We start from the raw sequence: 26,526 nt of genomic DNA, 5'->3' as shown, positions 1-26,526 counted from the left end.
TGTGCCAAATCTGTCCCTGGGGTGACTCCAGTGGTTTATGTAATGAGGGTCTTTATATAATTTACATAACAGAATGAGAGCAGCATGAACTTGGTCCTTTGGACCATCTGGGTAAAATTTCAGGATGGCTTTCCTCAGGCTTTCCAAAAGCGTGGGTGATCTCCATGTGCTGAGGTATTAGACCATCAACTTGAAACCACTGGAATGAGTAATTCCTGTGCAGCCACAAGGGCTTAGAAAACTATTACTACTTTTACATGGAAGTTGTAACTCTTGCATACTTATTTGTCTTCAATACCTGGAGGGTTAAGAAAGGCATAAGAAGTTTTACAGACTATGAGCTGGCAACCAGGACATTTAAGTACAAAAACATGGGTTTACTGAAAGTTAAGAATAATTACTACTTTCTTTACTGGAATCTACTTTGAGTAAAACCAGGAATTTTATATGAAGTATTTTTTATAGCTCTTTTGTTTATCCTGTGGGTAGTTGTAACTCAGCTTCAAACATTGCTAACTCTACAAATCCCAGAACTGGCAGGCTTGGTGGTGGGAGAGCATCAGCTAGATTATCTGGGAAACTATATTTACTGAGACTTTTAAAAAGGTGCATTAGAAACACCTGCTCCACTGCTGCCTGTACAAAGCAAACTTCGCTTTCAGACTTTGGTTTTCAGAGATGCCTCACTACCAAAACTCTTCTCGATACTTATGTATTTAGCAATTACCAAAGTGCTCTGAGCTGCCTCCTCATTATTAAAGCACTTGTGTTTCTGTGAGGAAAGAAATCATCCCATTTACAGGTGACATATTCTTGCACTGAGAGTTTAATTTAACATTTGCTTATCTTGATCTTACAAGACAGCTACAGCAGAGGCAGGTTTTGAGAAAGACTGTACATTCATAGCTAGTGCCCTAACCATTGGTCTCTTCTTTCCTCAGTATTTACAGAATCAGAGAATCAGAATGCATTGGGTTGGAAGGGATCTTTAGAGGTCATCTAGTCTGCCCCCCTCTGCAGTGAGAAGGGACACTGTTGCAAGATCAGGTTGCTCAGAGCCTCATCAAGCTTGACCTTGAATATCTCCAGAGATGGGGCCTCCACCATCTCTCTGGGCAAGCTGTTCCAGTGTTTCACCACCCTCATGTTGAAGAACTTCTTCCTAATGCCTAATCTGAATCTACCCTGCTCTAGTTTGAAACCATTGCCCCTTGTCCTGTCGCTGCATGCCCTTGTAAACAGTCCCTCCTCAGCTTTCTTGTAGACCTCCTTCAAGTACTGGAATGCCACTACAAGGTTTCCCCACAGCCTTCTCTTCTCCAGGCTGAGCAAACTCAACTCTCTCAGCCTGTCTTCACAGGGGAGGTGCTCCAGCCCTCTTGTGACCCTCCTCTGGACCTGCTCCAGCAGGTCCATGTCTTTCTTGTGTTGAGGGCTCCAGAGCTGAACACAGTACTCCAGGTGAGGTCTCACCAGAGCAGAGTAGAGGGGCAGAAATCACCTCTCTTGATCTGCTGGCCACATTTCTTTTGTTGCAGCCCAGGATGCAGCTGGCCTTCTGGGCTGCAAGTGCATGGTGTTGGCTCATGTCCAGCTTCTCATCCACCAGCACCCCCAAGTCCTTTTCCTCAGGGCTTTTCTGTATCACATCATTCTGGGACCTGTATTGATAATAAGGATTGACCCTACCCAGATGTAGGACCTTGCACTTGGCTTTGATGAACCTCATGATGTTCACATAGGCCCACCTCTCCAACTTGTCTAGGTCTCTCTGGATGAAACCCCATCCCTCTGGCATGTCAACCACACCAGTCAGCTTGGTGTCATCTGCAAACTTGCTGAGGGTGCCCTCCATCCCACTGTCTGCATCATTGATGAGGATATTAAACAGTACTGATCCCAGCACAGACCCCTGAGGGACACCACTTGTCACTCATCTACATCTGGACATCAAGCCATTGACCACTACTCTCTGGATGCAACCAACCAACCACTTCCTTATCCACCGAATGGTCCACTCATCAAATCCATATCTTTTCAACTTAGAGAGGAGGGTGTTGTGGGGGACTGTGTTAAAGGCTTTGCAGAAGTCCAGACAGATGACATCCATAGCTCTTCCCTTGTCCACTGATTTACGTCTCCTTAATTTGAATATGGTCAGATTCTCTTGCTTTCAGGTCTGATGTGTTCGTTGTTCATTCTTTCTGAGTTCAATGAGATGATGTCAGATCAGGTCCTACAGAAAGAGCTGTTTGTGAATAACTAAAAAATTTATCCAAAAATTCTTGTTCAGGAGTACAGGAGGACTCAGGGACAATGCTGCTGGAGAAGATTTTCTCAGGCCCAGCCAGAGAAACAGGAAGAGAGAGAGTCACTAACAGCCTGAGTTTTGAATTATTTATTTGGGCTGGAGGGAAGCTTTATTCAAACCTATGTCTAGCTGCTTCTCTCCATTCAGGATGAACTCCTTCATCCCTAGGTGACATAGTTGTTTTCCAGCTCTTGCGCATCCTTCCCTGACAAGCTCCATGGACACCCACCAGTGCAGTGCATTCCGCCAAGTGATAGAGGACTTGATGTACTCCTGAGCAGCCCCTTTCTTTCTTCTGCTAATTGCTGAGCTCAAGCAAGGAACAACAGAGTTTGTAGAGTTAAATCCTCATCTATTCCACTGTGAACCAGAAGATTGTTCTTACCTCCCTTCACCCTCCTAAATCACAGACTCAAAAAGATACTTTTTTCTGTGTCCACATTGAGAGACGTCAGCAAAAAAACCCTATTCACATGACTGTAAAAAAGTAAGCTCAACATAATTGTGTAAAATAGTTTCAAAATGAAGTATGGAAGAATAGGGCTTTGAAAGTTGAGTGCTGAGGACCTTTGAAAGTTTAGGACTATTGAAGAAACCTCATGAAATTTTGAAATGCTGTGATAGGTCACCACTGTCTGTTGAATTGTATAATATTGCCCCAACACTCAAGTGTACTTTTATCTTAAAATGATGTTTTCTCATTCTTACATATCCTGGGAAACGTCTTTCAGTAGGGCTCTTTCATGCCAACATGCCTTTAAACTAAAAACCACAGGTTTCTTAAAAAATGTGGGTCAATCTCTGCCCTCTGCTTTGAAATAAATGTATCATTTTTAGAATCAAACCTGCTATCTGACTTCCAGCAGAGCTGCAGGTCATATCTGCAGGGCAGATTCTCGTCTTTAGGAATGTTTTTTTGATATATATACATATCATCAGTACTGGCTGAAAGAATACCAATCTGCACAAATGGAAGTGAAAATCTAAGTTTAAATACGGGACTGGGCATAGTAGCTACAATTTAGAGTAACAAGTCTTAACTATGACCCAACACTTCTTCCGAACTCTAGAGATTAGATCGCAGCTGCTACCTGCTAATATCCCTTGTACTGCGTAGTAATTAATGCATCTCATCTACACTCTACACACAAGATTTTATTTTAAAGTTGTTAGGTTTGCAAGTGCTAGATAACATATTACAAAAAACATTTAGAATGGAGTTTGCATATGGGCTGAAGTATGGGTTAGTTTACTGCCAAATTTAAAAGATCTGGTTTATGTATTGGGATGATTAGAAATTCAAAATCTTTCTGCAGTTACATATATATTTTCAATGAAGCTAAGAAATTTATTACTACAAACATTTTATTACTGTGTCTTACATTTTTTTGGGAGAGCTGTCTTCGAAAAATATCTTAAAAATGAAATGTATACCTCATTTCTATTATAATTTGCACTCGGTCGAACAAAGAAATCTCTGCCTTCAATAACAAACCATCAACAAATTCATCCTTGAATTCAAAATTCTATGTATCCGGAGTATTTGTACTGAAAATGGAACAGCAATGGGTAAACGCCTTGTGATGGTTTAACCCCAGCTGGCAACACACAGTCCTACACAGCTTCTCACCTGCTCACCCCTCCCTGGTGAGATGGAAGGGAGAATCAGAAGTGTTAAAGTGAGAAAACTCATGGGCTGAGATAAACATAGTTTAATAAGTAAGGCAAAAGCTGCACATGCAAGCAAAGCAAACCAAGGAATTAATTCACTGCTTCCCATCAGCAGGCAGGTGTTCAGCCACGTCCAGGAAAGCAAGGGTCCATCACACATAACAGTTACTTGGGAAGACAAATGCCTTCACTCCAAATGTTCCCCCCTTTCTTCTTCTTCCTCCACCTTTATGTGCTGAGCATGATGTCATATGGCATGGGATATCCCTTTGGTCAGTTGGGGCCAGCTCTCCCAGCTGTGTCCCCTCCCAACTTTTTGAATACCCCCAGCCTACTCACTGGTGGGGCGGTGTGAGAAGCACAAAAGGGCTTGACTCTATGTAAGCACTGCTCAGCTGTAACTAAAACATCCCTGTATTATCAACACCATTTTCAGCACAAACACAAAACATAGCCCCATACTAACTGCTATGAAGAAAATTAAGTCTATCCCAGCCAAACACAGTACACCCTTATTCTCTAATAACTCTAATTGCAGAAATTTAGTAGCCACAAACAATTGCATTCATGTTACAATTACTTGATGATTGTTGTGTGCCATTTTTGAAGGGAAACCTATGTGCATTGTAAGAGAAGGCATTTCAGCTATAATAGTTATTATTCCCTCAGGTCTATTAACATCTTGGCAAAATCAAATTCTTGGATATTCCATGCCCGATAAATACAAATTTACTTATACCTTCATAAAGATCTTTATTTTCCCTCTTCTAACTTTTGAGCTAGGAGTTACCTGTTTTACCTGCTCAGAACCCTTGAAAAAGACTTTCAGTTTAAATGGAAACATGACGTTAATGACTGAGCTTTTCTTGAAAAGAACAATCAAATCCTTAATAGCTGGGATGCTGTGGCATGAGAGATAGGAAGGGTCCACAGTTACTTGCTGGCTGCAGAAGCTGTGAACCCTTCTGAGATGTTTGGATTACAGATCTCTTTTTTAGGAAAGTAGGAAACTTTAATATAGTGCTCTAGGTTTTTGTTCAAAAGAGTAAGAAGCTGTGATTGTATATAATTGGTTCTCCAATCCAGAAAATTGTTCTGAAAATAATAACCTGATTATATTTTGATTTATTGCATTTCTTAATTTACTGGCGAGGTCTGTAAGCACACTTACACATCACATCCAGATTCGATTAGGAGAATGGGTAACTGCTTAAGCACAGCCATGCGGGCCTACTTCTTGTTCCTTGTTTCTTGGTTCTCTGTATTCAGGAAGTCCTTGGTGAGTCTCACAATTAGTTTCCTCTGTTTCTATCTAAAGCAAGTCCATCATGACTAAAAATTAATGTAGAGAGTGCACAGGTCTCAGTAACAGTATTCACCCATCATCTTCTCAGCTGGTCACATGGTGGAAATTTACTGATATGTCCTTCCAAGAGATGGGTTTTTGTGTTTCCTGTTCTCATACAGGACTGCTCTGCCAACACCAGTCGCTGGCACTCTCCTGTGTCTATTGTACCTTCTCTCATGCCCCCTGTGAGATCCTCTCTGCAGAAACCTCTCTGTTACCACTCCCCAATTCAGTAATACTTTATTTTAAAAAATATTTAGCCATCTCTCTGCCTTCCTATGAGCTGACTAATTTTCATAAAGCCATGCGAACTTAAGTGTGGACTGATCTGGGAGGTCCAGTTAGTTCCCCCTAATGAAACTAGTTCTAATAAATAATGCTCACAGGCCCGAACTGTAACTAACCTGATGGATACAGTTATCAGCTACCAGATAATCTGATTTTTGTCATTCAGTGTAAGTGGTTTAAGGCATACTTTTTGCAAGTGTGCCATCTGTTTTTGCAAGCTGCCCCTGTTAGGCAAGAGGTCCTCCTTCTGTGGCCCTTGATTGAAGTTTGACACCACATGAACGTACCCAGCTTGGCTCCATGAACAGACTGCGTTATGGGGTGGGAGGACTGGGGATTGGACTAGATGATCTTTTGAGGTCCCTTCCAATCCCTAACGTTCTGTGATTCTGTGATTCTGTGACCCGCTGGTGCTGGGCTGGGGAATGGCCTGGACACCAGCTGGTGGGAAGACATGACCCTCTTATGCTCCAGGGCCTGATAATGCCAGAACCTGGGGATCCAGCTGTGTACCTTAATCACAGCAGAGTCACTTGGGGACATGGTACCATCTCTCTCCTCTCATTGTTTTTCAAATACTTCTCTCCCCTCAGTTTCTGGAGATATCTGTAGGGGATTTTGGCAGGGCAGTAAGGTGGCTCACCTGCAGTGATCCACAGTAACCTGAAGATTATTGTTTCCACTTTTCCAGTCTGGAATTGCTTTTTCCTGCCAACTGCTTCAAACAGACCATGGATGAAGATTAATTTTCTGCACTAATTTAAACTGAGACAGCAATACCATGGAAATGTTCGTCCAGTTTGGAAGAATTGCCAGCGTATGAGTGCAAAAGATAACCCAAAGGTAGACATTTTGTTCTCCAGAGCAGAAACTGTTCCTCTGTGCTCTTGGACAGCCAAGGGATTTAATTTTGTTTATTTTTAACTCTCACTGAAGCCAATCAATGTAAGTTTCATCTCCGGTCATGCTGCCAGTGGGGATAGAATGTAAAGCCGTAAATCTCTCTTCAAAGTGGGATTTACATCCTTACATACTTTACCAAATCATTCCCGTGGATCCTATCTGACATTCATTTATCCACAATAGTCAATAAGTTATTTGTTTTTTCAGCACAGATACGTTCCTTCTGTGGATGTGACATCAACTAAGCAGCCTATAATTAATCTGCCAACACTTTTCTTTTGTTTGCTCTCCCTTTCTCAAAGGCATAGGAGACCTGTTTGACCTGCTGGTTAGTTCCTCTGAGCAGAGGAGTAATATTCTTTGGTAAGGTTGGAAAAGCCATTCTTTGCATTACTGTGTTATTCTGTAAGTGTGGAACGTGATTAGTTTGGCTACAGAAGGACCCTTAGGTCTAACCAATCGAACAGATTGAAGCATGAGATGGAGACTTGAGGCAGACAAACCATGCGCAAGAGCTCTTGTTTCTGATAGGTGCTTTGGACCTGCGATTTCCAACTGTTGAGCCAGTTTTGGGATGATTCATATCAAAGTAGAAGACAACTCAGAGAAAAATCCTGCTTTAAAGATATTTTTCCATAATGTGGCATAAAAACCCTACAAACTTGGCAATGTTCCCCAGGTAGCTGGTACTGTGTGGCAGTTCGGATGCATAACATTTTTACTGGGCCACTAGATCAGAGGCATCGTTTTCCAGTGAGTAGTAACCATAGACATACTTTAAAGGGAATGAACACCACAAATGAATATCTCTGGTGTGACTCATGCTCTGAGCCCTTCTCAGGGCCTCCAACTGGGTGCAGCCAGAGGAGCTCTGGTCTTCCCTAGTGGAAACTATCCAATAAAACCTGCAAGAGGAAAGCACGTAAAATGGGAGGCAGAGGAAAGGAAGAAGAAGCAGGAGCAAGAAAAAAAAAGGATATAAGCAGAACTACCCAGTACTTGAAGGGATGAATAGTTAGTAACCACATATAGTAGTCTACATGAGACCTGGGAGTGTGATTTAAATGCCAGATCTGTTTTTTAATGCAGAATTGCTGTTATAAACATTCCCAAAGCAATGTCTTTAATCAGAGAATCTTCAAAGGGCTCAGGCTCCACGTGGATGCCAGCATTCACGTCTTGCTCATGTGCCTGTGCAGCATGTGCACTTCCTCCTCTTCTGTTTGAGTTGCAGGACAGTATCATGTCAGTCTGCATCTGCTCACATACAGCTGCTCAGTTGCTCCAGCATTTCATGTTCTACCTGCACTGAAGTCCCATCCCTTGTCAGTTGTCCTTTAATCTTAGTGAAGATATTGTTTCTTCTTTCCTCTTTTTTTTCCAATTGTAACTTTCCCATCTTATCATCTATAATCAGCTCTTTCTTCCACTGCTCGGTTGTTTCTGCAAGGATTTTGTCTTAAAAACCAGCATTTCTAGTGGTCTGAATTGCGTCATGCTTCCTGTTTGCTCTGTTGCTTAGTGCTATCTGCTAATCACACTTCTTGTTACAGGTCTCACCTCTTGCTAAGTGGCTGCTTTCAGAAGCCAGTCATGCTGTTTGGAACAGGCTATTAATGGGGTCAATTTGGGGCAAATACCCTCTTAAGTTTAAAAATAAGACTTCCAAAACATTTTCACTTGTCATTGCAGTCATTACATTTACTTAATGTAATTTAATTTTACTTAATTTACAAGTTAAATTACAAGATCAAAATATACATTTTTCTCTATTTTCCCCAGTAGATTTTTATATCAAACACAAAAACTGTATTTATGTTTGCAGCTCAAATACTGGAATTATTCTAGTACATGACAATTCGTAAGAGATTTGCAATAAAAATAGACAAATCTGTTCTCAGTGTTCGTAATTAGATTAAAAAGAAGACATGAAATGGAGATGTGCAATTTAAATCTTCCAAATCTTTTTGGATTCACTAATTGGGAGTGTTGTAATGTAGGAAAAAACAGAATGTTTATAAATTTGCAGTGTTTCTTTACAATCCTTTTTTTCTAATGGGATTGATTCATTGCCATCTGACATCTGCTGTTCTGTGGGCTTCAAAAAAATGAGTCAAAGTCTTCAGTATAATTCCAAGGATATGTATCAGTGCGGCAAAAGCTGATGACAACTTAAATGCTAGTTGTCAAGAATATATGGGTGTATAAGCTCAGCTGTATGTGAGTTTTCCAGGTCAGGATCAAATTGTAGTTACACTGCGCAATGAAGGATGGGGGAGGTCTGAATTCGCTCAGACAGGTGTTGTTCAAACAGAGAAACACAGCAGGATGCAAGAGGACAAGTCTGTGCAGCAGTGAGCCACACTGCAGCTTTGTAGCCATTTAGTTGGCCCACACTAGAAGCCCTGCCCTTCTGCAAAGCTGCTCTTCCCACAGATGGTCCTGCCTTCAGCTTCAGCACCAGCTCATCTGGTGTCTGCATCGCATCCCCTCGCAGAGAGCAAGCCTGGCCTTGGCCAAGCAGAGGAGGAACTCTTCATGCATCCCAGTTCCTCAAACTTACCCAATGCTCCAAGCTGTGCCGATGTGGAAAGAACATCACTCATCAGTTGGGTGGGAAGGAGCCGCTGCAGCTGGTGGTTCAGTAGGTGGCATTGTTCTCCTAGAGATTGCATGAAAGCAAAGTTCAGCTCCCGACCAGGAGCTGTGGTTGTTTTGCTGAAGGTGTGACAAAAATTGAGAGGTCTGGCTTCCTGCGGTTATTAATGGCTTCTGGTGATTTCTGGGCCATTCTTTCAGTCTGATTTCAATTTGCTTTAATAGCTCCCATAGAGCAACTGTGCTCTTCCCAAATATCCCTTGGGACTCTTTATGGACACAGGACTATTCACTGTGGTCTGTCCTGAACTGCACAGCACTTGTGGTTTTGGTCCTCTGTCTTACGAGCAGTGAGGAAAGCAGTAAGGAAATGAACTCTGTGACAAACATTCAATTCGGAAAGAACAAGGCTGGGTGAGCATTCACATACCAAATTTAGAAGATCTGTAGAAGTTTGTGGAGGTTGTGGTTGGCAGGTGCTTTACAGATGTGATTTACCATCAATAATGGATTTTTATATAAACATAAGACTTCTCCCTCAAGCTGTCAGTTTATCACCTTTCATGACATTATTTCTTTGTAGTTTTAACATGGTCTTACAATAATTTGGTTATAAACAAAAGCTTCCCTCCAACATTCACAAGGAAATGCCTAAATACACTGTGCAAGAAAAACTGTATTTTATATGGCAATACTATGCCTTACTTTTTAAGCGTGATACCAAAAGAATGTGTTTGTATAAAAATAGTGAAAAATGTGTATGGAAGACAGAACTAGAGATTGATGAGCTCAAAATACCAGATCTTACTGCTCTCAAATGTTATAATGAGACTTCAAAATCTACCTCCAGACTTTACAACTGGTGCATCTTTCTGCTGTGGTACCCAAAGACTGACATTGGGTCACCTTGCATCTCTAGGCATGTGGAAAAGTGGTCCATCTGGTGAGATGAACATAAGACAGAAGCCTTTCCAGCAGTATCTGTAATGCAGGCATGGCTGTGGTTGATAACCACTTTCTTGGGCAATGACCAGTCCTGTAAACAATTTGGCTGCCCTATGTGAGCATAGGTTCATGTCTTGCTAACTCGTGAATCACAGAATATCAGGAGTTGGAAGGGACCTTGAAAGATCATCCAGTCCAATCCCCTGCCAGAGCAGGATCACCTAGACTAGGTCACACAGGAAGGCGTCCAGGCGGGTTTTGAATGTCTCCAGAGAAGGAGACTCCACAACCTCTCTGGGCAGCCTGTGCCAGTGCTCTGCCACCCTCACAGTAACGAAGTTTCTCCTCATGTGAAAAATTATTCCTCATGTGAAGTTTTTCCTCATCTTGAGTGAGATACATGTTGTAATCATAAGAGGAAATAAGGTTAGAAAGAGATGAAGGTTAGTAATTTAGAAGTCCATCAAAAGATAGTGCTCTGTCACAGTCTCTGCACTCAGGACAACACAGCAACCACTTGTTACACAGAGTTAAAATATACTGCAAGTCTCCAGTGCTGATGACATGCAGGCAAGTACCCCTTGAGAAAGCAGGTGCTCATCCAGCAAATGCTCATTTTGAAAAAATGAAGGAAAAATTGAAAACTAAATATGCTCTGTCTGTACAAAATAATGATGCACAACTAAAGGTGCAGTAGAACAGGACTGGCCAAGACATAGGAAAGATTTCTCTGGCCTGAGGTGGACTATCCCTCCCTGCTTTTGAATGGAGAGGGTAATTACACCATTATTCTGGATGACTTTTATGAGGTTGCACATGATGGAAAAAAACAATAGCTTCCTGAATCCAATTTTCTTCCCACGCAAGGGTAATCACAATCTGTCCTTAAATATTGCTGTGTCCTAGTAATATATACATTAATTCCTCTATCTGGAGTGCTGAAAACATTGTGCTGCTTCATTACAAAAATCTATAAGCTCGTGTAATGTTTCTTAAACAGTGTCTTGGAGAGCTGGTGGCTTGGAATAAGCAAGCAGTTTTGCCAGAGGAAAACAAAACATACTAACTCTAACTTTGCACAGATGATTTTGCAGGATTGAGGCCTACTTCTTCACTAAATGGGGATATAAATAATTGTTGAACTATTCTGCTTCCAGTCACTCCATCTGTAATCGTTCTAGTGTGGTTTCTAAAGGAAATGCATACACATAAACATGAAAATACTTCCTGTCCATCTTGAGAGGAAGGTTTCTTGGGATTTATTTGACAGACAACATATCATAAAACCCTCAAATAGTAATTAACTAGCACATTTTGGACAAACTTTTCAAGCAAAAGCATCTGTGCATAAAGCGAAGTAAAAATTTTCTCATCTAATATTAAATATGATTTAGCTCAGATCTGAAGCTTTGGCATATTCAGGGTTTTTGCATCTGGGGACAGGGGAAAGAGAAAAAGAAAGATGGAAAAGTTTTTTTGTAAGTATTGTGCTCTGACTTCCTCAGAAATTATTGCTTTAAGTGGAGTTGTTTGACCAGAGCAGCCATTTACATTGTAAACAGCCACCTCTGAAGCAGATATGTATAAGCATTTATTTATAAGAGTTGCTTCTAAAGGGCTGTTGATCTCCTCTGGAAGAACATCTTTCACAGGTGGGTGAAAGTGCATGCTGCTCTTCTGAGTGTGAAGGAAGCTTCATCCAGTTAGAGGACAGCTCCCTCCTCAGCTGTAATGCTTCTCCACATGCCTGAACTTGGAGCCCTCTCTTCAGCCTGGACCCGGAACTGTCAAATGAGTTTCTTAGTATGAAGAAATCCACTGTGGATTGCACTGCAGGGGAGCAAGGATTCTTAGTGGGAAGAAAGAGGGACAGAACAAGAGAGAATATGATAGAGTCCTTTACAATCACGAGTGGCAGAGGAGGTAAAGGAGGAACAACTGCTCACTGTCTTCACGAAAGAACTAGGGGATATTCAATCAAATAGCTAGTGGCAGGTTTCATAGCAAACCAAAGAAGGTATTTCCCCACCTAACAACTAGATTAGCTGTGAGACTGCTTACCACAGGACATTGCAGGTGCTAAAAGTCAACATGGGTTCAAAGGCAGGCTAGAAAAAATCCTGTAAAACATGACCAGTAATTCAGCAAGGCCTTGACATTCAAATTTCTGACAGTTTGGAGAATATTCTGGGCAAGTCATGACTATATGTACTTGCACTGCTTTCTTAATTTGTTTTATTGTTGTGTCTTACACTTCTCTTTCTTCGTCATCCATCACTAATTGCTGTGATCTGGATGGACATTTCACCTGATCCAGCAGAGCTGCCCGCACAAGCACATGCTTAGCTGCAGCATGATGAAAGCTGCTCCTTAAATCTTCCTCCAGGGCTTATCTTGTATGTGACATTTGACTGCTTCTCACCACAGAATCTTTATTATTTATTATTCCTGTTTCTTCACTACTAGGAAAACGTTCCTGCTTCTCCTGAAGGTTGTCAGTCTTTTCATACAGTGTAAAGTACGTCTTCATATTAAGGAGAAAACTCTGAATTCTCAATGAATATAGTTTTAACACTTCCTAACTGTTTCAATCTCTCTCTTTTATAACAATCTGAGCATATGTGATCTACTGTTCTTCAGGGCCAGATAGTGCCTACTTTTCCGAAGTTACCTCAGAGATGACCAGATCAGATGACTCAAAGGTGCAGTTTGCACCTGCAGTTTATGAACTGAATTTTTAAAAGAAGCAAAAGATCTTGAGTGACTCACTTCTGAGACATCTGAAAAGCCTGGGGCTTAAAAACACTTGGGCACTCATTGTAGAAAAAACACATTTCTTCAGAAACTCTTGAGAAACGCTACTTCTTCCCACCCTATATACAGAAACTTTAGAAACTTTTGAAGAGTCTGTTTCAATAAAATCAGTATATATAGTCACTTCCAGTAAATTTTGTCAAATGAAATACAAAATTAATTATATAACCAGTGATATATACATATAGTCCAGTGCTCATTGTCACACATAGTACTAAAGGAAGTAGCTCCCATCTGGTGCCTTGAGTCTTCATAACAGAGCTCTACTGAGAGGATCTAGATTTCTGAAAATTTTAAGCAAAAAAAAATCTTAGTTTTACATTTTCCTCTTTAATCTCAAACTTCTCTGAAGAAAACCACATTGTCAAACTTGACAGGAAAACATTGCAAAGAGAGAATTATTCTCAGTCTTCCCTGTATACAGAGTGGAGCAGTCAGCCAGATAGAGCTGTTTATGCACACAGAAATCTTCTGTTTTCCCCAGGTGATCTTCATAATATTTGCGTAGTTAAGAACCCAGCAGTAAAGGAAAGCTGCTGGAACTGTCTTGAACGGGACAGGTGGTCACATCGGCAGCCTTCCCTCTGGAGCAGTTTGCAGACTCACTGCTTGCTTCACTGCAGCTGAGCACGGTTTAGGTTGCAGTTAATGGTTTCAAAGCCCCACAGCTGTGGGAGGAAATTCCAGTCCTCTTGGCTGGGTGAATGACAGGAGAGGAGGGAAGTAAACGTAAAATTAGTAAATGTGATTGCATACCATTAAACCTTCTTCAAACCGCACAACGGTATCAGATTTGTACAAATCAGTGGTTGATCTTGGGCTGGAATCACTGAGATGAAATGAACCCAGAGTAGAGGACTGGTGCAACTAGGCATGTGCTGCTTAAAACTTTGTCTTTCAATTCAGTTGTCTCTGAGCCTGACACATCAGCCCTGTGCTACATCAGCGAGAAAATTTATCCTGAATTAAGAAAGGCAAGGCATGTGGTGACTGTATTTCAGCCTGCAGCTGTGTCAGTGTTTGTCCCATCACCAGGCCAGGGCCTGCACATTGGACAGAGGCTCCTGAGTGAGGAAATTCCTGTGGTTCAGCACTTTTATGTGTGAAATGGTCCAGCACTGGCTCTAGCATACTCTTGCCATCTGCTTGCCACTGTTCACTTTGTAGTTATTCTCCCTCCCTTTTTAAGTAAATGGAGAATAAGGCCTGAACCCACTGACACTTCATATGTGAGCTGTGTGAAAGAAAAGGCTCCTTTTTCCCTCTCTCCCTTTCATCCCTGTGTATTCACATGGACCTCCCATAAGGATTCCTGGTAGCAGTTTGGGTGTCTGAAATGTAAAGGTCACTTCTGCAGAAGAATGATATGTAATGCATACATAGCTGTGGTGAAGAGGTTTGGGTAAACATTTCCAGGCATAGACTGAAATTTCTGCCAATATATATTTAGTTTGTAAATATTTCCACAATTTAGTCCCTGTCTCATACAGTCATATGCAAGTTTCATCCAAGAGAGTTTTAAATCTTTCTCAAGGTTTCCAACAGCTTTTAAGATGTTTCAAATACTACATCTGTTTCACAAATGGGAGATCTTCCTAAGACAAAGTCAAATGATTTTTTCAAAACTCAAAAGGTCAGTGACAGGACCAGGATTAAATTGCAGTAATGATGACCCTAATTCCACTCAACTATTCATTGTCGCCATCCCAGGAAGTCCTTCAACATAAAGTACTTTTATTGAAAAGCTAAAGCTTGAGAAAACATCCTGAATGCTCACTACAACCATCAGCACTTACCATAGACATTTTTAATCTATAGCTTTTTTTGGCATTATCAAGTACATTTCTGTTCTAGAAGGTGTTAGCAGAAAGTATGTTAGATCTGTCTCTAACAATGTGTGTTTCTAACAAGACATCAACAAGGTATTTTGCTATGGGAACTCACAAAAGTTTCATATAGCTGCCAGCCAAAATGCTGTTATGTGACAATTATACCATTCCACCCAGTGAAGAATACAAAAGGTTGTGGAAAAAAGTGACCCAAAGCTCTCTGGAGACACAGAAAGATTTCTGTTGAGTTTTGGGTAAGACCCTTAAAAATGCAGAAATAATCAGTTAATTAAGTATTTAAGTTTAGCCATACAGGACTAAGCACATTTTCTCCTCTAGAAATGTACTAGACACCAAACAGATCTAAGAGTTTGCATTCAAACAGGAACAACTGCAGCAATATGAGGAAACTTGTACCTATGCTGAAAGAAAGAAAATTTTCTACTGAAAGTTGAGGTAAATGTGGAATCAGCTGCAAAAATACAGAGTGATAATTGAAATTATGCAATTCCTCCCCCCAAAAACACCTTTGGGACAAGATTAATTCCAAACTGTTTTAAAAAATGAATATTTGCCTGTGTTTCTTCTCAGGCATATTTCTAAGCAGTCTTTAAGATCTTATTCTTCAAAACCAGATTAACCAGGATGTAAAAAATAAGAAATGACATATGCTTATATTAACTGAATATGTTCTAGCCATTGGCAAGCTTGTATGGTAATTATTTATCCCAGAGAAGGTCATCCTGTATCATGTGCTTTATAATAGAGAGATGCTTATGTAATACAGTTATCCAAACTACTTGGATGACACCAGCTAAGTTAGGACCAGGATTTCTTATAGGTCAGTTCTGGATTATTTCTGCATTATATATTATACAACTAGACTGCTTATTACAAAATGCTTAAATAGTACTGGGAGCAATGCCCACCACCCAGGACTCTCTGTTCCTCTTAAGCAGCCTAACCATGGGGCTACATAGTCACATTTTCTCCTATTTTCTTTCTTTCCCCATGGATTCGTGCATACTTGGCTTTATTGTGATGACAGAAGGGTAGAAAATTGTTCTTCCAATCTAACTGAAAACCCTGTGTCTTCAGTATTCACATGGCAGATAGGAACTATGAGTTTGAACCCTTTTGGTTTGGGAGCCCTACAGCTCTGATCTCAGAGTCTGAGCAATGCTGTCACCAGACAACTATACAAACAGTGAGTAATGTTGCCTCCTCCTCTGGCTGCATATTGAAAGAAGATGTTAAAACGCTACATAGTTCTTAAATACAGTTATAAGGGTTATGAAACAAGTTAGGAGCTTCTGGCCTTTGGATTTTAGGCATCCTATAGGACTGAATCCTGCAACCATCTAATCTTGCAAACTTGCTTGCTGGTCTACTGACAAAAAACTAACTTCTTTTCACAGGGATCACTGAGTTCCAAAAAATGGAGGTCCTTTGTACTTAATTTTTATAGTAACTTGTGAGGGGCAATCTCAAACACTCTGTAAACATTAGTCCTCGAGCATTCAGGGGAACTAACATACATATTTCTCAATTCACAACAAACAAGCAAGGAAATGCTCAAAGACAGTGCCTGGGAAGCAAAATGCATCAGTTGTCCTAGTGGATATTCTGCCTTGGAGATACCGTGGGCATAAAATATGTATATATTTTTGTCCTTCATGAATTATTTTAGACTGCATCCATTCTAATTAAGTTCTTAGATAAGACTGAGTTTCTGTCTATTTTTCTACTTTCTGAATTCACCCTTTGGCTCAATGACTGGCTTCTATTTTATGTCTCTGGAGAGCATAACGTACTGCGTGAATAACACTGCTGGTGTAGGTCCAAGGCACTTATCGGCCTCCATGAAACCATGTTGAGATTTAAAATTAACACAAGAGAAGGGAAAACTACTCTGATCCACATTTTCATCTCAGCTACTTCAGTATAAATTCAATGATTAAATTCTAATGGAACTCTCTTTTCCTTGAGATTTTTGTAAACTGTTAGCTGTTTCAACAGTAAACAGTTTAAAACTGAGATAATTCAGGTTTTATCATATTTCTCCCTTTTGCCAAAATAAAATTAATTGAGAAAAGATGTAAAAATTGTTGATGGAAAGTAATGACCTCAAACTCTGTTTTGGTCAAAAATAATTAAAAGGTAGTCTTATAGAGACAGAGTTGCAAGATTTGTAATTATAGAGTGGTTGAAGAGTTATTCAAACTGTCATGGAAGCTGAAGGATGATTATTTAGACTTACAGTTCACAGATGATTAAGTAACAGTAACAAAACCACATTAACTGAAACAGTTAAATTAGTTTAAAGGACTTTTATTATACCAGTGATGTGAGATACTTGGGGTCCCAGCTGGCACCATGTATTCCACAAACTCTGAATGCTTTCTTCCACATATTGTCCATCACGTTCATTCATCTTGAACTTTGTTTAATATCCTGTCCGTATTTTCTTTGTCTAACTCAAACACTGCTAGGCAAAGGTAGTGGTTTTTTACCAGTAGGTAATTTTGAATTCCGCTCATTCTATACTCATCATTTTTATCACTATTCTTTTCATGTCAGGGAATGCAAGATCAAGATAATTAAATATTTAAACATAAAAATGTGTCGGGAGTAAGCCTGTAAAGAATCACTGATAGCACTGTTGAGAAAAATAACCTTTGTCAGCAATAAAGTGACCCTAAACCTAAGAGACATTTGGCCAATACTCTGTAGCCTTACACTGTAAGTATTTTCTTGTGAAACTTCTGAACCTTTTTAGCAGTCTTCCCAGTTTGTACCCCACATACCTTGAATATTCATCTAGAAATCCATATGCCTTAGGATTTAGCCAGTGGCTTCTCCAAAATGGCTCCTCCAGGTATTCCTATCTCCCCTCACTTCTTGTTGAACTTTTGGTAAGTGAGAAAGCATCTTCTGAGGGTCCTTGGGGCCGTTACCCACATATGAGATTTGGGTCCATAGAGCAAAGCTGAGAGCTCACCTCTCAAGAGGTAAAAGCCTCCCCAGGAGGCTCTTCTCCTGCCAGACAGATTCTGTTTCATACAGGAGTGAAGGGAATGAAGAAGCTCACTCACATCAGTAAATTCTCCAGGAGACCTACTGAAAATGACAGTAACCTCAATGCCCAAGTAGTAATGTTGATGTAATCACAGTAGTCTTAGGACACATTGATCTAAAAGAGGATCAGAGCACAGAAAGAGGTGTTGTCCTTTATTAAGCAGCTCGTAGACCTGTAAGATGGACAGCTTTTTGCATTGTGTCTGCTGTCATTTCTCGTCATGCCTGATGAAATGGACTCTGAACCTGAAAGGAATGCACCAAATTTTGGGGCTTGGCATTACAAGAGCGTAATAAGATGGCTAAATCTTTGCAAAGTGAACTTGATTAATTTTCAGAGTCGTCTCTAGATCAGAGTTAATTACTAATTATATTCCTTTATAATTAACTAATGAACGTGTTTCAGTGCATTTGAGAAACTAGTGCCTTTTTCAGTAACAGAAGGATTTTACTAGAAACCCTGTTATTATCAGCTCTTGGGAGAGGATCTCAACTGTAGTGTTTTTCACAGTTTACATGCTTTAGCAGTGTGATTTACTGAGGTTACAATGCAAAATATGTTTTTGATTTTTATCACAATATTTATTTGAAGTTCTGTATGTTGTCTTAATTTCACTAGATAAGTAGTCTACCATAAGCTGTTTGCACCCTTTACAGTTGACGTAGTTTATTAAATACTTTTCAGTACAAGGTTTTTTGTATTTTCTAGTAGATGTGTGCATAGTATAGTGCATTGACAAGCCCAATCATATGTTATTAATAAAGAGTGATGGCTCTGACAATTTCCTTTTCTAAATACTGAAACTTTTTTGATTAAGGGCTGAAGATGCCAAGGTAGCTGTTCTATAATCTAACAAACGTGCACAGATGTACTTGAACACGTGGTCATCAACACACGTCTGCAAGCTCACATAAGTGTAATGTGAATCACTCTTGGAACAATCCTACAAAAGCCTGATCCAAAGTCTATTTAAATCTATAGAAAGATTCCCACTGATTTTTTTATGTTGTGGATGAGGTCCAAAAGTGATGATTATGGATATTTCTTTGCAGAACGCAGATTATCAACTCCTTTAAGAACTTCCATTGACTTTATTGAGATCAGATTTTCCCTGTGTGTGTTTAGAAAATCAGTTTTATGTGCTCTTTAATGACCAAGAAGTGATGTTGATAAATCTGAAAATTCCATCATGAATAATTGATCTTCAGCTGCATAAAGTATCTCTGCCAGTGCACTGTAACTGATATGCTTACACGATATTGAAATATTTTAGGGAATGTACACTTGTTCTTCATTCAAACATCTACTTTATCCTCAGTCCCTGCTGGGATTCACAGACCAAGTGCTCCTTTGCCTTTTCACATGCGAGCTAATTAGTGTCAGTGCTGGTGCCATTAAAAATTGCATGATAGCTAGAATTCTTGCTTAAAGCAGTAGAAATCTTGATTCAAATCCCTTCTCTGCCCTGTGTGGCCTGAACTTGCATCTCCCTTGTCCTAGGAAGCTTCCTGGCCTCCTATGAATGAACATGATATATGATTAAAGCTGTCCTAATTTCTATCAGATGTTTAAGTATTCACTGAAGGGCTTATGGGAATGTAGGTCTTCCTTCTCATGGCTGAGCACCCCAGAAGCACAAAACTGGAGATTTATTTAGATATTAGGTAATTTGTTCTCCATTTGCTTTCTTTCTCCCCACCGCAAAATAATTATTAGCTATTCCAGGGAAACCTCAGAAAGAGAGGGTTCCAGGACTTTTCTCACTCTGGTGTAGCAGTTTGAGCACTCCTCCAGGAGGCGCGCTTTAAGCACTCCTGACAGAGGAGAGCTGCAGAATAAGCAGCTGCTGTCACTCCCAGACTGAACAAATTCAGGTACCAGCAATGAATGATGTTTGGCTGAAAGCATGCTGTCACTGGAGTCAGTAATAAATTAGAAGAAATCGTATTTTCCTTCATAATGAAAACAGGCACACAAATTGAGAAGAAGAAACTTCAAACTAATACTGTTCCATTTTCTAACTATTCTGCTCCCGCTCACTAATTTACTCTTTCTTGTTATTTTTTAGGACAAAGCCCTAAGAGCCTTTTCTGTAAATTTTGTCAGCTGGCTTCTCTTTAAAAAATATAACCTTTTTTCTCCCCTTTCCTGCAGGTCCTGTTGCCACCATATGATGATCCTGCAAACGGAGCTGCTAAAGATCCACCACCACCTTATGTGTCAGCATAAGTGAGAGAGTGCTGTGTACCTAGGGAGGGATAGTTTTACTTTTCAGACACTGGAGCAATAGTTCAATAATTTCACTTCCAGGATATAACCTCTATGAGTTATACATTGCTATTTTGCTGATATATTGAAACCTAAATTGTATGATTAAAATTCTGTAGATAGTTTTAATTATTTGCTGCAAATACAGTAGTGTTTCAAGAACTAGTGAACTAGTTTCAGAACAATTCTGGGTAGTGCTAAGGTTACAGTAGTCACTGAGTAGCTTTTTCCACCATGGTGACATGCAGTGCTAGAGAACTTAGAACTTCTCATTCTCAATCAGGTTCAGAGTCTAACTTTTTTTTTAATTATTTGTAAAACTTCCAAAGCATTACTAATGTGTTTCTCAGATGCCCACTTTCACCTTCAGAGTACAGACCAAGTCCAAAAAAGTGACATTCCACTTCATTCCTGTTCTGCAAGAATTTATTAAGTTACTATGCTATGAAGGATGATGATTGCAAGAAAAGGAATGAGTCTTATGCACTATCCTCTTCAACCTGGCTAATGGGAAACAAATTTAATTGGGAAAAATAAGTATGGGAAACAGGAGTAGGCAAAGCGCTCTGTGATGTGTAACAAGCCAGAACCTGTGGTCTACATGGACTCACTTTGTCGCAGCCTGCAACCATTCTAATGCTCAAAACAAAGAGTTTTTACCAACCTCTGGTAATTTTCTTTTCTTGCCTACACACCTTTTTCCTCCCCACCAGTTTCACAAATAGCATTTCAAGGTCACAAAATCCCTGCTTTTAAAATCCCATGGTTAGGTGACAAAGCTGTGTCTTTCGCACTCAATATGCAAATGTTTTCCCATTGGAATGTGCCTGTAAATATCGCAATGTTCTGCTGAGTGTGAACTAAATTATGCAGATTCTAAGATATATGTTCCCAACCTATGGGAAACTTGTGCATGTAACTTCCTTGAGCATTAGCAGATATGTTTTTGTGTTTCTCATATACATCAACGTGGGGATTTTAGATTCCTTTCATGACTGGACTGGTTGTGCTGAAATTCTTTCTCGTGGGACTCATCCATCCATAAACGCTTGTGTGAGGTATTTATTTCTTCCCTGGAGAAGTGCCTCCTGCACATGTAACTTTTTGTTATTGATGAAGGTTCTACTTTTAATTGAAAAGGGACAAGAAAAGGGAATATAATGTGTGTCTGTACCTCTCATTGTTTCTCCCTGTGTTGTTTTCTCTGCATTTGGGGTGATTGAACCAGCTGAAGCTAGGCTGATGCCATTGCACACATAAAGGGAAGTGCAGAGCTGAGCCATAGTTTGGAGAGGGCACCAGAAGAAACCAAGGTGTCACCTCTCCTGTGACTGGGTTGCCATCTCAGTCCACACACTTAAAGAGGACACCCGTTCTCACCCTCAGTGCATTGACTCCATTCTGCAGACTGAAGAAGAGTGGAGGTTTTCCTGCCTTTTTCTGGAAAAGAGCTTTCCAGGAGAACACAGGACCAACAACTTCTTTTCACGGAGGTTGCCAATGTGACCTGTCTTTGCAGAGACCAAGGAAGGAAAGGCCAGACTTTTTCTGCCTGTCTCTTCCACACTCCAGGTCCTTATCTGCTTGTTGACATTTTGGGGTTCACCTACTCTGAGATCAAACTACGCAATGCTTTTGACTGAACCCATCCTGAAGTCCATCCATTGATCTCTTTCAGTCATATTACTTCCTTCAGAATAACTCCATGTATTCATATTCATTACAGTTATCTTTGGGAATTAACCTGAATTTGGGGGTTGGGCTGGGTGGCTGGGCTTCTGAGCTTCATTTTCTATCATTCTTGACAGATTTGTGAAGAATTTTAAACAGTCATCTGTTTGAGAAAAGCTGGTTGTAAATACATCACATCTGTGTATACAAACTTCTCTACAATAAAAGGGTGTTTCCTCAAGACTATGGAAATCATTTTTGCTAGTCTTCCAAGCACAAACCTGCACAAATTCTGGCCAATCAATCGGACATGGCAGGATTTTCTCTGTAAATGAACCAAACAACAGTTTTTCAGTCCACTAACAAACTTTCCCTCTGTACTGTATAAGTAGGGAATAGAACAGTAAGTTTATAAAATAATTTATTGTACAATAAAAAGAAAAGAGATAATTCAAGCTTTTGGTTCATTGTCCAGAACTACAGGCAGTTTTCCAGGTTCGATGAAGTGTGTAAGAGAGAACAGGGCTATACTGAGCTATACCGAAAGCTGGGGCTTCTTTTTCTCCACATCATTATAGGGATAATGTGCTAATTCACATGAAATTTCTGTAGACTTTAACTTGTCTTACTAAAGAATCAAGGCTTCTTCACACATACCATACATGCTTAAGTGTGAGTGCATGTGTCCTGCCAGTACTCCTAATACCTTTTGGATTTTGTCCAGTTTGAGTTAAAGAGGCCAGGGTGGTTATGGTATCAAAACCATTAGATTCTTCCATATACTGTAGATAGACAGCTGGGTAGGAGGGAGCAGATAATGCAGCATAAGCCCAGCTCTGCTGACATACCAGAGGATCCATGTGGGAGACGAGTTCCCGGCTCCCAAAGCAAGCATGGATCCTTTGGGTTACATGAAGAGACACCAACTCCAGCTGAAAGTTGTTGAATTCATTCTCCATTTCCATGTCTAATCCTAGGGAATTAACACCACAGCTTTTCTATAATGCATTTTTAATAGTCAGTCATCTGTGACACAGAAACCCATTAAAAACTTGGCTTCTTAGGTTTCTCTGCTTTGGGAACTGCTTGCTCCTAACAGTGCTTTTTTCAGAATATTTTGCATTTTTTTCTTTTCTCCCACATACTAGGAACAGGTGCTTACTCAAATTCTCTCCTGTTTTCTTATCTTAAACTCCAGTATAGCAGTTTATTATTAATAATTTCTAGTAACTGAAGAGTGAAAAGAAAATGTTTCCAAGGTATGGTGACATGGACCATCATAAATATGGAGTCAAAACCAGCAAATAGGAATCTAAACCTTAATAGTACCAGAAATATAGGTAGACCTTTTGCTGAAATCTTCTAATTTTTAAAATATCAGTTATAAGGCATAGCAGGCTTCACAAAGCCAACACATGCTAAGGCACAAATCCCTTTTCTCTCATCTGTGCCTGATGCTCTTATTCCTGATGGAACAACACAACTTGCCTTCGTTGTACACTCATCCATGTGTTGAATTGGAGATAGCAGAGAGGAATTCATAGTGGTGACACAGCAGTGTGACACTTGTGCTTGTAAGTGCATTCAGATTTCTAAACCAGTTATTAACAACAATTATCTCAGATGTTAGCCTGTTTGTACTTCTTTGGAAAAACCTTTGGTTGGTAAAAACTATGCAGACTTGATAGGTTACCAAAGGCCATATCAGATCAATTTATGGCCAGAGAAAAGCTTGGCAAGGAAGCAGAGAACAATAACTAGTCTGAAAGAAATTAAAAATTCTGTGCTTTCTAAATACTGCATTTCTCACCACTACCCTGCTGGCCAAAGTATAGCAACTAAGGTCACCATGGGCAGTTTTAACAAATGTTTGTTAATACCAACAAGCCTACACACTGATGCTTGGAATATGAAACATGGAAGACTTGGTTACAGGTAGAGGCAGAATGGAGATAAGAGTTGCAACAAGGACAGAGCATGAGAGAGGAACGTTAATGTATGTCCCTTAAACAGCGCAGGGAGACAGATGTGGTTGCATTGTCAGGGTTCACTGCTACAAACATGGTTGGATTATGTGCTGTCTTTCTCCTCTGTTATGGACAGGAGGAAATACAATTGCTCCTGTAACCTGTTACATTAGCTGTTATGCCAGCTCTGTTTCAGTCTTTCATTACTGGAGCAGATGATGCTTTGGTCCTACTTGTTCTAAGGCAAAGACATCTACAGATTTGTTTTTCTAAACCTAATGGAGTATTGGTTAAATTCCTGCCAAACTCTCTAGTTTGACAGAAGACTCCAAGCTGCTTCTCTGGAGCTAAGTTATATCCTTCCTATTTACATGTCTCTATTAGCTGCAGAAATTGCAGTCAGGTACCATGAAAAAGCATTTCTTGTAAAATTTCAGTACCTATGTCTACAGAGATGTTCCAGCACTATCTCAGCTCACAACTCTTGAGAAACTCAAAACAGCAGCCGTAGCTATCTAAAGGGAGGCTTGGCTCTTATAAATAAGGATTAGAGTTCTTTCAGGGAAGGACTCTGGTATTTGTAAATGATGTCTCCACACCCATGGATTTGACCCAAAATGGTTCAGCAACGTGGCCAGTTTCTCAGCTGAATAGCTCAGTAGGGTGTGGGAGCAAGATTTGTGACCTTCTGCCTGCAGCCTGTGCTTACCTCCAGCAGAAAAGGATACTAAAGCAACAGGATTGAAAACCTCCTTGCCACCCAGCCAGCAGATACAAGGTTATTTCAAAGCCAAGAAGCAGTTCTACAACTATATTCTAGACAATGAGCTACAACAGTAGTTTATTTTTATGAAAAACTTACGTGAAATTTAATACAGTAGCTTAATTTTTTTTCTTTTGCATTATTCAAACATTTCAAACAGGAGAGTTTTCAGAAAGTCATGAAAGATTTGTCCTTTGTAGGCAAAGCTGGACTTAACTAATTGGTCTGAGCGAAGAGGCACTTGGAAAACTGAATAAACAGCAAGGAGATGAATCAGGCATGCAGCAGGGCTGGCTACTTGGCTTACAGGAGAGGCTTGCTAGCCAGCAGGGACAGAAGAGCTGTGAAGCTACCCTGAGAGAGGGAGCTGCAGCACGGCGGAGTCTCTGCAGCCATTTCAGAGGACTTCTGTTTGCTTTTTGAGGTCAACATGACCAGGAATAGGAGGGATGAGCCACACACAGCTTTTTAGCTCAGGATCTGAGCTCCTAAGTGTATCCTGCTATTAACTCTATCTAACAGGTTTCTTTTTCCATATGAACTTTGCCCAAGAATTCAAATACTTCTTGATTTTTTTGTAACTGAGATTTTTTTGAGATTCCTTCTACTTCATCAGCAAGGACTCTGGGGAGTTGATCATCTGTAATTTTGGAAGTTTCCTTCTCCAAAGTACCCATTTCAAGTCCTTTCATAACAGCAAGGGCAAGGATGAGGTCCAGCATCGGTAGCCTTTTAGCATCAAATCCTCTAAGCACAAGTCAAGGGCAAGCACAAGTTCTGACTCTTAGGGGAAAAGCTAGCTGGACGGACCATTACTTTTATAGTTATATTTTGTGTATCACCAGTACACCAATTTAAGACTGCTAGATAAACAGGAAATCAGTGGGACACTCTGGGAGATTGGTACTATTTATATCAATGTTGTCATGCTTGGCAGCATCAGATACACTCACCTGAGGGCAGCAAGGGCAAAAAAAGCAAAGGAACAAAGGCAAGAGCTGGCAATTAGTGACAAATATTTATCTTTTGTGAATTCATTAATTCTTCTCCACATCAAATCATTAGAAAATTGGAATGGGTTTAATTTCTTTCATTGCAGTAGAGCTGAGGATGAAATCGACTTTAACAGTTGCATAGGCCAGCTTAAATTTCCTGCTATTGTGTGACCCTGCTTCTTTGCTTCTCATAAAGAAAAAGCAACTAAAGAAATTCAGAATGCTTTTAATGAACTAGACTAGTTGATACAGTAGGGTTTTTTGGGGTTTTTTTCTCCAAAAATATTGAAATTTGCTCTTTTTTTAGTGCATTTTTTAAAATTATTTTTACATACAGATATTTAGTAAAGGTATCTGTGGCCACATTTTCATCTTAGGAATCGGCAGGTTTCTGTTTCAAAGATATTTTCTTTGTGGTTTTTTTTTTTTTTTAATCTTGTGAATTAACAGTAAAAAAGGCCCAAAGCACAACATAATGCATTGTTATCTTTTGGTTGCTGTTTCCTCTCTTTGGAATTCAATTTTTCAGCATGGATAAAAAGCTCTGCCACATAGTCATTTGAACAAATAAAGTACAATAAAGGCAAAGTATCATTATGCTGAAGAAATACTGTAAACACCCCAGGGGTCTAGAAACGTAGATGCCCTGTGAAAAAGTGAACTCGGAAAAACTCATCTGTAGCCGTTGCACTCCTATTAGCACTGAGCACTGTAACATCTGTTTCCATAATTGCCACTGTGCAGCTGTGCAGCAGCAACATTTGGATGTGGGGTTCATTTGACCACTAGAGCCACCTTATCTGTTGCCCTTCTGCTAGAGGCTGCACTGGCAGCACAGTCCCAGGTGAGCTGGGACCAGCTAATTTTCCACAAGCAGCCTGAGGATGAGCTAGGAAAAAGGGGTGTCTCGGAAAAGGAGGGAGGTGAATGTCTGAGCAAGCACAGCTTTGCCTCAGGGGTTATGAGCCCAGATAGAGTCACGAGCTGGGAAAGTTTTGAGATGTGACCCCTGATCATATTTGTAATGTCTACATACACCCAACATGTGATGAGTTTCTGGACATTGTTTAGTCCCT

The 26,526-nt window shown here is 40.2% G+C and overlaps 1 protein-coding gene across 1 annotated transcript in view; it reads left to right on the top strand.

The window, feature by feature from the left end:
• The window catches only part of LAPTM4B (lysosomal protein transmembrane 4 beta), a 59,172-nt gene extending 39,157 nt beyond the window's left edge, over positions 1-20,015 (top strand). The window contains exon 7 of the mRNA XM_010180896.1: positions 19,941-20,015. Coding sequence (XP_010179198.1) covers positions 19,941-20,015 — 75 coding nt within the window. The remainder of the gene's footprint in view (positions 1-19,940) is intronic.
• Positions 20,016-26,526: the final 6,511 nt, after the last annotated feature.

The sequence above is a fragment of the Mesitornis unicolor genome, unplaced genomic scaffold (genome assembly GCF_000695765.1).
Source record: "Mesitornis unicolor isolate BGI_N332 unplaced genomic scaffold, ASM69576v1 scaffold8703, whole genome shotgun sequence".
Taxonomy (NCBI): domain Eukaryota; kingdom Metazoa; phylum Chordata; class Aves; order Mesitornithiformes; family Mesitornithidae; genus Mesitornis; species Mesitornis unicolor.
Note: the sequence above shows the minus strand (reverse complement) of the source record. Positions and strands in the feature narration are given on the sequence as shown.